Below are 12,485 nucleotides of genomic sequence, written 5' to 3'. Positions count from 1 at the left end.
GACCGAGTACCCCGACACGTTTACGTTCCGTTCCGACCGAGTCAGAATTCTGTCAACAAAGATACTCGGATGACATCCCGGCAAGAACAAATTAATAAGGTGCTCAAAACAGAGCGACTCGGTCGATTTCACCGCATCCGACCTTCCTGACCCTAGTTTTCTTAAATGTATATCAAAATAAATGTTACTAAAGGTTATTTATTCATGTAGACCTACTTCTAAATATCCGTTCCCGACTTAAAATAACAGCCGGTAATCGGGAAAACTTGACAACAGCGCCTAAATTGGGCAAATAAAACAATTATTTGACATTACAGGCAATAATAATATAAAAAATAACAAATATGTAAGAGCTACGGACAGTGATCAACGTTAATAACTTTTTTTTATTTATAGTATATTAATAATAATATGCTCTGTGTGAGTGTGTGTTGGGCGTGCGTGCGTGTGTTGGTGTGCGCGCACGCCTATATATATAAAACTTAGTATACAAAACAGCGATTTACGATTCAATACACAGAAGTAATAAATTATTTAGAGTACATATAGACAGTGACGCATAAAGGTTTAATTCTGAACAAGCAACTGTACAAGGTCATCACAAAGTCGCTTGAATCAAATACTGTATTTATTACATGTTGGAAATTTAAACCTAACAAAAATCTTTAACGCACACTTTATTTAAAAAAGAGTTTTGGTCTAAAAAAAATATTTAAATAAATATCCAAGACGTTTTTATAATACTGTACTACAAAGGAATTCCTCTCTTTTGTTTTATTATCATAAATGAATTTCTTCGATGCCGTAATTTTTTATTAAAGACTACAAAATAAAAAATAATTATCATATTTTAAAAGCAAAAATTAATAAAACACATCAATTGTATATTTGTTGATAGAATAAAAGGATTCATAAAGGAGTACTACTATATCAGAGCACGCATGGAACATCGTACGCAATAATGTCCTATTATACCGTATCTACTGAAAGAAATAAAAAAGTTTTATTTATTTTTATTCCTAGCGTGTACGTTGCAATCTGTTCAATTGGTAAACAATAAGCAAATCAGCTGATTTGGAACTCTAGAGTTCCATCGTTCAAGTCCTAGTAAAGTCAGCTATTTTTACACGGATTTGAATACTAGATCGTGGATGCCGGTGTTGTTTGGCGGCTCTCTTTTTTTCCTGTTTAACCTCCGGTAACTACCGTTTAAGATAATTCTTCAGAGGATGAATGAGGATGATATGTATGAGTGTAAATGAAGTGTAGTCTTGTACATTCTCAGTTTGACCATACCTGAGATGTGTGGTTAACTGAAAACCCAACCACCAAAGAACACCGGTATCCACGATGTAGTATTCAAATCCGTGTAAAAATAACTGGCTTTACTAGGACTTGAACGCTGGAACTCTCGTCTTCCAAATCAGCTGATTTGGGAAGACGCGTTCACCACTAGACCAACCCGGTGGGTTTTTTTTGTTTGTCGGCTGGGTTTCAATTAACCACAGTCTCAGGAACGGTCGAACTGAGACCGTGCAGGACTACACTTCATTTACACTCATACATATCATCCTCAGAAGTAATACCTGAACGGTAATTACCGGACGCTAAACAGGAAAAAAAGAAGTAAACAATAAACAGCCCCGATGAGATGAGGATTATGTATATGACATGTAAATGAGTTGCAGTTTTGTACAGACTCGGGCCGACCGTTCCTGAGACGTGCGATTAATTGAACCCGCCCATCAAAGTACACCGATATGCACAATCTAGTATTCAAATCCGTATGAAAGTAACTTCGAAAATCCTTCGACTTCGAAAATCAGCTGTTAAACGATAAAAAATTGCACGAAAAAGAACGTAATCTAACGGGTACAGTTGACTTTGAAAATGTAACTTTCCTACCCGGCCGAGAGAAATGGACTACAGCTACCCTCACGAGTCCGAATCACGATCGACTTGCGTGCCGCGTGCTTCTCTACTTAATAATTCACCGGCTCGGGTACTGGGCTGCGGGTCGTCCCGGCGTGAAACGTACTACTTATTATTTAGTATTAAAATAAGAAAATTACCCCGTAAACCGAAGTACAACTCTTCTCGCAAATATGTAAAAGGGTCGGTCAAAGCTCCCTTAAACAAAGCACACAATATAAAGAGGGGATGATACCACCGGGATCACGAGCTACGACCGACTTAAATTCATTTCAACATCGAAAACAAAGTATTTGTTACAGCCAGATCGTCTAACCCTAAATACCCGTTAACCGGTAGTGATAAAAAGGTTTATCACTACCATCCACAATCCCTCATAATCGGTAAAAACTGTTGAATTACAAATTCTCAACCGATGACCACAACGTCAATACGAAAAAAATATTGATATCTGGTTCGGTAGGATAGATTTTCCTTATTAAGGAACCAACAACGTAATGTCGGCTATATTACGCTTTACGTTCCCCAGGCGGTTATTAATTAGAACCCAAGAACGATGGTAATAGGAAGCAAAAAATTAATATACCGCAGCTAAAATTCAATCTGTAAATATTTTACAGGAAAAAAGAATCGACAAACCGTACCGCTAACCGGACACTTATATTCCAAATAACATGACAGCTCCTCATCATAAATTAATATCATTTTTAATTAAAAAAAAAGAAAAAAGCGCTTTAATAATAATAACTGCAACCTGTTGCAAAAGGTATCGATATCGTTTTCTGATTTGTTTTTATTTACATGAAAATTATTTTTATTCCTACTGTATTGAGTAAAAGTATATAATTTTAATCGTAATTAAAATTTATTTTGCCGATAATTTTTAGCGCAAAAGTCCATACGGATAGTACACCGATTACGTAGCTACGCAAAGAATATCAGACGTCACACCTTAAGAACGATTAAGGTAGGTATACTTTTACTGCACTCGAGTCATGTCTTCTTTTAATCCTTCGATCTAGAGCTACAGAGTTTGTGCGTACACCGTATACGGTCATATTGTTACTGTACGTTAAAAATAAAAGAACAGATTATAATCGACGGTCTAAAATAAGTAATAAATAAAACAAATTAATAAAAGTTATTTATTTTTAAAAAATACATAAACACAAAAATATATATATATATATTTACCTGTGATACTGTGATGCTACATTTTCTCGCCAATTCCTCTTTCGCTTCCTCGGATGGGTAAGGGTTACTCAAATGTGAATAGAAATACTCGTTCAATATTTCGGACGCCTGTTTGCTGAAGTTCCGCCTCTTTCTCCTGGAGCAGAAAGAAAACAACGCTCTCTCCTAAACACTAGTATTTTAAAATAACAGTACAACCATCTACTATAAACTAAATCAACAATTAATTAATTATAATTAAATTATCAAAATTCGGTGCGAAATAAAAAAAAAAATTAAATATGAAAGTTATTAATTTAAGATAAATTAAATTAATATAATTATTTTTGCTACATCGACGGGTTGTTGCTAGCCCAATTTTTTATACGTGCAAAAAAGAAGTCTGCCGGTATCAAATGCAGTAATCTTTTTTTTAAATACTTGAATGGAATGTAGCGACGGGTTACGGCAGTGAAAGAAGGACAATGGAAAAACTACAAAGAAAAAGAATACAGACCTTTGAAAGCTGATAATTACGTAAGATTGTAAGATCCGAAATACAGTCTTAATAATAAGAGAGAAGACGATTTTGAAATGAAATCTTTAAAAAAAGATAAGATCTGTTTGTGAGCAATTATTAGGATTTGAAGGTTCAGCCAATAAAGGTAACAAAGGTATTATATGAATAAGATCAAACTGTTGGTACACAGGTGATTCCAAATCAGGCGGCAATCTCCAAGGAGATGATTCTATAGCCAAAAATAAGAAAAAAAGCTTATATAAACATAACTCAGAAAACGGTTCGTTAGCGAGTTTCGGCCCGCGAAACATTTAGCGTGCTTGTGCTTCCTGTTTCCTCTGTGAAATAAACCGTATTCAAATTCTTAGGGTATAAACCGAGGATAAATTTGGTGATTCCTTATTTTTGATCTAAGAAATTGAATAAAAGTAGTCCCAGAACTCTATGTCATTTAGGTTTTAAGAAAAACGGGGTAAAACACGAAAAGGTTTTGTCGGAAAATACACTTTTTTAGGAAAGCGATTCAGGAATAAAAGGAAATTTTGGAACTGATTGTACAGGTTGAAATATGGACAATTTTCAGAAAAACATATATCCGAAAACGTTTTGTTATAGAGTTCGGCCAGCGAATAACTCAGGATATCAGTTCTCCCGGTGAAATGAGGTTATACTGAAATTTTTAAGCCATTATATAAGGGTTAAACTTGACGGTTTCTTACATTTTTTGACCTTTAGATCTCAGTACCGTATTTTCCGTAATTTTCATGATATCAAACGTAAAACAGAAAAATTCGGTGACGAAAAACAAACTTTTTTTAGGTTTGAAGTACAATAATTTTGTTAAATGACTAATAAGTGCATTAATTTTAGCATTAAAACCTATAGAGAATTTACTTCTGAAAAAATTTCTGTAATAAAGTCTATGAAAAACAAAACAAAATATCAATTTTCTTTACATATTTAAAAAAAAAGTTATGAATTAAAAATTAAAAACAGCTATAATTAACAGGCCTTTCATACTAGAACGTATTAAGGGGAGAAATTATCAGGAATTTTTAAACAATAAATTTCCTACATTGCTTAAAAAATTTCTCATAGGCGAAACGAATTGAAATGCACTATCCACTTACTGGAACACAAACATAATTCACCAATGAAGCAAGACAATGCTAGATAAAAGATTAAGAATAAAAATCTCAGTATAACATCATTTCACCGAAGGAACTGAAATCCGGTGAAATCGTGCAAAAATAGTTTGTTTAAAATTTACTTATTACATATTAACACCGAACTTTTTAACTCTAAAAAATTTGAGTAGAAAAAAAACCAGATCGAATGTAAATTTAATTTTAATTGAACAGTATTGACCCCAGATAATTCTACCGGGGAAAAAAACGAGAATTAGACAGTGCAAAAAAAGGAATGCACAAGAAGTGAGAGATATAAAAGCTAGCAGCAAAATTTAGGGTGATACGATATGAAAGGGGAAAGTAAGGGTAAGAGAGAATGAGCGTGCGAATAAAACGAGGGGAATAGAAAGAGGAAACGGTAAAGAGAGAAAAAGAAAGAAAGGTAATCGTTATATAAGCTAGAAGAAATTAATCTGCAGCTACTGTAAGAAAACCCGAACTGTAAGGCGAAACGAAAGAGAGAAGTAGTCGAAAACGGAATAAGAAAACTTTAGTTTCTGTTATGGACTCTTCAGTCTTACTTTCTTCTCCGGTTTCACTCGCTTCCATAATAGATAGAAGAATAAGAAAATACAAGGAGAGAAGAACAAGCAACACGGCATGCCAAGCCGCGCTGCCGCTACGGTAATATGTATATTATTAAACTTTTCCCCGTCTTAACAATCTTACGTAGTCGAATCCACAACGGCAAAGAAACCGTCTAAGACCCCGTATACAACTGAAAACAACAAAAACCGTAAGTCGAGGATGTAACAATATGTACAATCTAAGCTCGGCAAATACTATTCGCTATAAATGCAGCCGATCAAGTATATACAGCATAACATGGTATTCTAAATAAAATTATCACAGATTACTCTATAACATAAGCAGTAAAATGTCTGAAGAAACCTCTTCAGATGTTGATTTACATCGCAAAATAATCTTTAAAAAACAGAAATCCATTTTATAATTATTTAATTTTTTTTTTAATTATTTTAAATTCATACATAAAAATTAACTAACTTAAAGTCTGGGGAGATTTATAATTTACTACAGTTTTGACTCTAATAACTGAATAGAACAGATCCGAGAACTGTATGTCAAGTATTTTTTTTTTTAGACAATTTATTGTAGAACACAAAAATCTATGATAACTTTTTTAAACATTTTCCAATATAAAACATTTTTAATTTTTGGTTTAAAATTATAATACAGTATTTTTCTGACGCGTTTCGGTCTGTTATGTTTTCAGTAAAAGTCGAATTACTTAATTTCTTCTTCACATTGAATTGAGGTTACATAAATAGTTTTCTAGATTCTGCCTACATTACTGTGTCAAACCTAACAAAATTGTGTTTTGTAACACCAATTTTTTAGCAGTCTCACATTATTTTTTTCAAAACTTACTAGAGATCAAGCTCATGTCAAAAAAATCCTATGAAACCATCAAATTTACCCCTTAATTTAAATCGTAAGTATTTCAATAAGGTTTCGTTTTACCCTCGGAGCAGAAATCAGGGTTAAAAATTTTCCGCGAGCTGTAACTTAAAAACGAAGCATTTTCGGGTTATTTACTTTCAAACGTAAACAACATCTTGACAATCTTTCCGTTTATTCATGAGTCCACTCTGTATATAATACATCAGTTAGTTGCAGACTTCTTTTATTTACAAATAAATTAGAAGAAAATAAATGAAATATCGAAAACATTAAACGAAATCGGTACAAATAAAAAAAGTTTTCGTGTAGGAAATTCTACTAATATCAAACATACATTACGCTAGTATCAAATTTGTTATAATTTTTACGTTACTTAAGTACTGAAAAGTAGACATTAAGAATAAGTAGAAACTTTTGAAACCGGTATAACAGAAGGACGTTAAAAATTTAAATGAATAAAGTAAGAGATTAAGAGGCTTATACGACGAATTACAGGAGATATTTTTGCCATTAATTTGTATCGATGTTCCTACTTCTTTATTTCATCATAAGGAGATGAAATAGGTCAGGTTGTGGGCCGTACATTAAGACATCTAAATTTTATTTAATTCGGTAACATCGAACAACGATTAATAAATATAAAACAAATAATCGCTCTAAAGAGTATACTGAAATACGTCGGCGTTAAAAAATTAGCACAGAGAATAAATCGATTTCCAACCGGACAAAATATTCAGACCTCCCGCCAAAAAGATCTGGATTTTGGTCAGTTTATGATTTATTAAAAAGATTAACCGATTTATCTGGAAAAAAATTTCTTCGGAATCTAAACTGACAGAAAAAAAATGCTTTGTTTTTTTTACTGAGGTCTCCAATATTATTCATTACTTTTACAGAAAAAAAAAATCAAAGTAAAACTAAGATCAAGAAAACAAAATTAATAAATCAGTCAAAGGAGGTATTTCAGGTACACAAAACAGTTTTACGTTATAAACGCGCTCAAAAGTAATCTAGCGAAAAAAATCAAAGATAAAAATATAAGTTTTATTATATTAGAACGAACAGGAAAATGTTTTTAAGCTTTGAACGAAACATCGTTAAATTCTGTAGAAAAAATCGTGTTTGAATTTTATAAACGGCGTAATGCATTTTACAATCTTATAGGACAAAAATTGGGGGGGAAACAAAAATAGTGGGAATATCTACCCCTCACAGTAACAAAAAAGATATTCTGGGATTAACCCCGGTAATCTACCTATTTAAAATTGAATTTAAGCAAACAACAATGAAATAAATGCAAATTTAAATAAACTATAATAATAAGAAGAAATACACTGCTCTAAAAAATTCTTAGTTACGATACATTTGTATGTGAACGAGAGGCTTAATATTAATGTTAAACGATATTAATGTTAATTCCAAGACATAATCTGGAAAAATATTACACTTAAATCGATATTAACAAAGAATAATGTTTATTTTTATCTCAAAAGCCTTTTGTTTCTTAATTTAAAAAAATTCATAATTAAAAATCTAACCACCAACAGAGTAGTTTTAAACATATTCCCACCAAAAATACAAGATTTAGTTAACATTTTCTTATGAACAAAAATTACTGAGGACGAACTTAAAAATCGGAGCGGGACAACTCTAAGAAAAGCTAGGTACAAAAATGAAATAACTTATCTATATTTTGATGCCGCTGAAATAAGAAGCATTCTATTTATATTTGAGGGTTTCATCAGCTGAACGATCACCACTCGAGGTAGCGCATTTTTCGACCGACCTACTTCATTTTACTTTATCTTATATTGTTTTTATTTATTAATAGTACTGAAATTAAATTTTACGTATTAAAGAAGTACGTAAAATCTTCTTGTTTCTGCTTGTTTCCACAAAAGTACAAGGGGAACAATTTGTTTTTACTGTAGGACAAAACAATCTTTTGTTCACCGGAACAAATTTTTTTCATATTTTCAGCTAGTATATTCATGATGTTATCGCCTTCAATAAGTGAAAATTTAATTCACAGCGTTAATAACGATAATAACAAATAAGGCCCGAATTCGATTCTATTTTTATATATATTTAAAAACGACAAAGATTTTTGAAACAAATTTGAGTGGAGTCTAATACGGTGTAGACCACTGGTTCTCAAAGAGGGCGATAACGCCCCCTTGTGAGCGCTGGAGGTCTTCAGGTAGAAGACCCACAAGAAATTGGGGGCGTTCAGGCCATCTAGGAAGGCGATGGCTGATTAAAAAAAGGGCAAAAATTATGTTTTTCTGATATTTCAAATAAAAAATTAAATACCTACTACACTAGTACAAATAACTAAAAGGGACACCTACATTTTACGATAAAAAATGGTTGTATTCAAACTACTTTAACTTTGCGACCGGCAAGAGACTTACAAACGAATAAAAAGAAAAATGAAGCTAGAATATTCTACTTTTGACAGTATACTTTAGATTTCATTTTAATAAAAATACTTCCAAATACGACTAAACATGCATTTTAATTGTTCATTACAATGTAAGTTTCAACTCAGAAACAGGATACGTCACGTTTAAAAACATTTGGAGGACACAAGAAAAACCCACCGGGTTGGTCTAGCGGTGAACGCGACGCGTCTTCCCAAATCAGCTGATTTGGAAGTCAAGAGTTCCAGCGTTCAAGTCCTAGTAAAGCCACTTTTACACTGATTTGAATACTAGATCGTGGACACCGGTGTTCTTTGACGGTTGGGTTTCAATTAACCACACATCTCAGGAATAGTCGAACTGAGAATGCACACACGACTTACACTCGTACATGTCATCCTCATTCATTCTCTGAAGTATTATCTGAACGGAAATTACCGGAGGCTAAACAGGAAAAAGAAAGAAAAAGAGGACACTAGAAAATGTTTGAGAATCGATGGTCTAGACAATCCGAAAAGTATAAAGGAAAATAATAAACGATTAAGAAATGTAATGTTTAAGTGGAACGATTGAATTTGAAATGAACTCTTAAAACGAATCGGCAAATACTACAGAAACTTGAAGAGATAATTATAACTATGAATTATATTTTAAGATATCCACGTTTAATTTAATTTCGTAATAAAGACGTATAATATAAAAAAACCCATAAAGGTGGCTTGAAGGTTGAACTATATAAAACAGAGATAGATTTAGAACAAAATAGTCGACTAACTTCGGGGTAGAATAGTCGAAAAGTTTAAAATTAAAAACAAAAAACCTTGAACAGTTCTGCGCAAGAAAACAGAATTCATTACTTTATTTGTTTCCTTTTGAAAAAGTATATCAACTTATTTCACTTATCTAAAATTTTACAAAAACAAACTTTAGATCGAACAATATCGCTAACAAGGGACAGCAGATAAAGAACCGTCAACGTTCCAACTTACAGCTTCATAATAAACCACGCTTCTAATTTGTACCGCTCATATTTTTCAACATTAAATTGAACGTAACTCAAGAACAACTCGACAGATCTTCATAAAATTTTCATATGCATAACATCAGATACATCGCTATATGATATATAAATTTCAATGAAATTGATCAAGTAATTTTGGAAATTTTCGAGCCACAAATGTTATATATATGCCAATATAAGGAAACCACGATTTAAGTAAATGGTATTTTTGTATTCTTCGAACCTCATAACGTAAAGAAAATTCAATTTCAACCCCCACTCAAATCATGCGACCAAAAGCAATAACGAACAGCTGCCGCAAAGAATCTTGAAGCTTGGACTACGAGGCTATGATGGTGCCTGTTATCCTAACTGAAAACATTCGGTTTAGTTTTCACGTGCAGAAGCAAATTGCTTTCTTGTAAATACAACTTATTATTTTATGTTACGGTGGATTACTTTTAAATATTAACTAATTCTGCTGTGTAACTTTTTAAATGATTGTATTTTGCTATAAAAATAAATGTTACGGTATATTTTTAAATGTTATAAAAATGTAAGCCTATTTTCAACAGTTATTATTAACACATCCGCAGACAAACGCTAAATGATACATTATAATTGTCTGATATATATATATATATATATATATATAAACATAATTTATAATTTATACTGATTTTATTTATCGTAAAAATAAACACGGACAAGGCAAGCATTACAACTTAGGAAATGATTCGTCTTTATCAGAATCATATCAAGAAACAAAATAGCTATGTTGTTTGCTATGCGCTCGTACTTTTCAAATACAGCCAGACCAATGTAAAAACAAATAATTACCCGTAAGCTTACGTTAGTGAATGCTCGAGTAAAATACAATTAATAGTTCTCCTGTATTTATTGATCCTGAAGAGCATTTGCGCAGATTCCGTTTCTTTTTATTCGAGTTTTGAATGAGGAAATTAATCGCATTTTATAATCGGTTGTGTATTTTTAGTGTTTTATAATTATGACTGAACTTAAGCCTACCGTAAAAAACAAAAAAACTAAAACAGCAGACACAGGAAAAAAATAAATAGTTTATGAAACAAGAAGGTGATCGATTTCCTAAGTCGGTAAAAAATTAACACCTGATTCACATTAAAAAATGTGAAGAACAGCAGCTGCTTCTAGGATGCGATCCCAAGTCAAAGAGTGAAAATAGAGGTTGCGAGAAAAATTAACTGAAAATCCGGCGGAGACTTTTCTCTACTCCAGTAAAATAAGAACCCCGTGAAACGGCTGCAACAGAACTAGATGACTTTGACAAGACGGGGTATAAACTCACCGGGTTGAACTAGTGGTGAATGCGTCTTCGCAAATCAACTGATTTAGAAGTCGAGAGTACCAACGTTCAATTCCTAGTAAACGCAGTTACTTTTATACAGATTTGAATATTAGATCGTGGATAACGGCGTTCTTTAGTGACTGGGTTTCAATTAACTACACATCTCAGAAATGGTCGACCTGAGACCGTGCAAGACTACACTTCACTTATCCTCTACATATCATCCTCTGAAGTAATACCTGACGGTGATTCCCGGAGGCTAAACAAGAAAAATAAAAGACGGGCTATAAACGAATTTTACGAAATTCATAAACAACTGCCGACGGTGAAGAAGAAAATGAAAGCGCTTAAGATGCCATTTAGGAAAAGAGACGAGTTTAGAAAAATAATAAAAGAATTGGGATTTAGGTGCACAAAAACCAATAATAACAGGAAGATTCTCACTGAGCGACATGACAAGGTTTAAGCGAATTTAGTATCTGACTGCCGTAACAAAAATTTAGAACCGAAAATAGGCAGATAGTTTAGCTCGAAGAGTCGTACATATTATCTTCTCACACTACAAATAAATCGTTGTGTCGGACTAAAAGTTTCTATTCCAAAAGGCAGCAGACTTATTATAGTGCACACCTGAGAAGAATTAAAAAGTGGCGATTACAGTGGTCAAATGAAACCGGAAAATTACATAAAATGTACAGAAGAGATGTTAATTCCAAACCTTCCCGATAATTCTGCGGTAACTTTTGACAACGCATCCTATTAAAATACAGTTTTAGAAAATTCACCAATTTCCAATTCAAGGAGAGAATATATGATAAAGAGGTTGCAGAAGCATTCTGTTCCTCATTCTTCCTCGATTCTGAACCTGATCGGTAAAAACTAACAGGGAAATGTTTACTGCCTATGTGTTTGACGAACTTCTGCAAAAAAAAGTCACGGCGTTCTCTGAATATACCACCCGGATTTAAATCCTATCGAGATGGTTTGGTTAGAAACTAAAGGATATTTGCAAGTCATAACGTAACTTTTGATATCAGAGTTGCTCAAAGTCTATGTGAAAATAAAGTGGTTAACACGAATAAAAAAAAAAGAAGAAATGTAAGGTGTATTGTGATAAAGCTAAAGAAAAAAAGCTGAATATAAGCGAAAAGAACACACTATTGTCAATATTATGAGATTATTTATTATTTCTTTATAAGAAGATAATGAAACTGACAGTGGTGATTACAATAATGATTATGACGACGTTAACCTCGGAAATTCTAATATTTCTTGCGAAGTGGATGGCGTTTACCACCTTTAATTAAAATAACTTTATTTTGTTTTAACATTCAATTAGTTTCTGCCGTAATTTCCAATTTCGTTATTTAATTATGCTAATTAGTATATTATCTTGCATTAACTTTTGAATATCTGTTTGAATACAAAATGCAGCACCAGCACTCAATGAAGGTAATACATTTTGATAGGTACGTTATACCGTTTTATGATATACGTA

General features: G+C 32.6%; 1 protein-coding gene across 3 annotated transcripts in view; it reads right to left on the bottom strand.

The window, feature by feature from the left end:
* exd (PBX homeobox extradenticle) overlaps positions 1-12,485 on the bottom strand; it is a 617,080-nt gene that overhangs the window by 68,290 nt on the left and 536,305 nt on the right. For all 3 annotated transcript variants that reach the window (XM_075370540.1, XM_075370542.1, XM_075370541.1), the window contains exon 5: positions 3,127-3,262. In XM_075370540.1, coding sequence (XP_075226655.1) covers positions 3,127-3,262 — 136 coding nt within the window. The remainder of the gene's footprint in view (positions 1-3,126; positions 3,263-12,485) is intronic.

Source organism: Lycorma delicatula, chromosome 7 (assembly GCF_047948215.1).
Source record: "Lycorma delicatula isolate Av1 chromosome 7, ASM4794821v1, whole genome shotgun sequence".
Classification (NCBI taxonomy): Eukaryota; Metazoa; Arthropoda; class Insecta; order Hemiptera; family Fulgoridae; genus Lycorma; species Lycorma delicatula.
The sequence above is the reverse complement of the archived record's forward strand: the minus strand, read 5'-3'. Positions and strand labels throughout refer to the sequence as shown.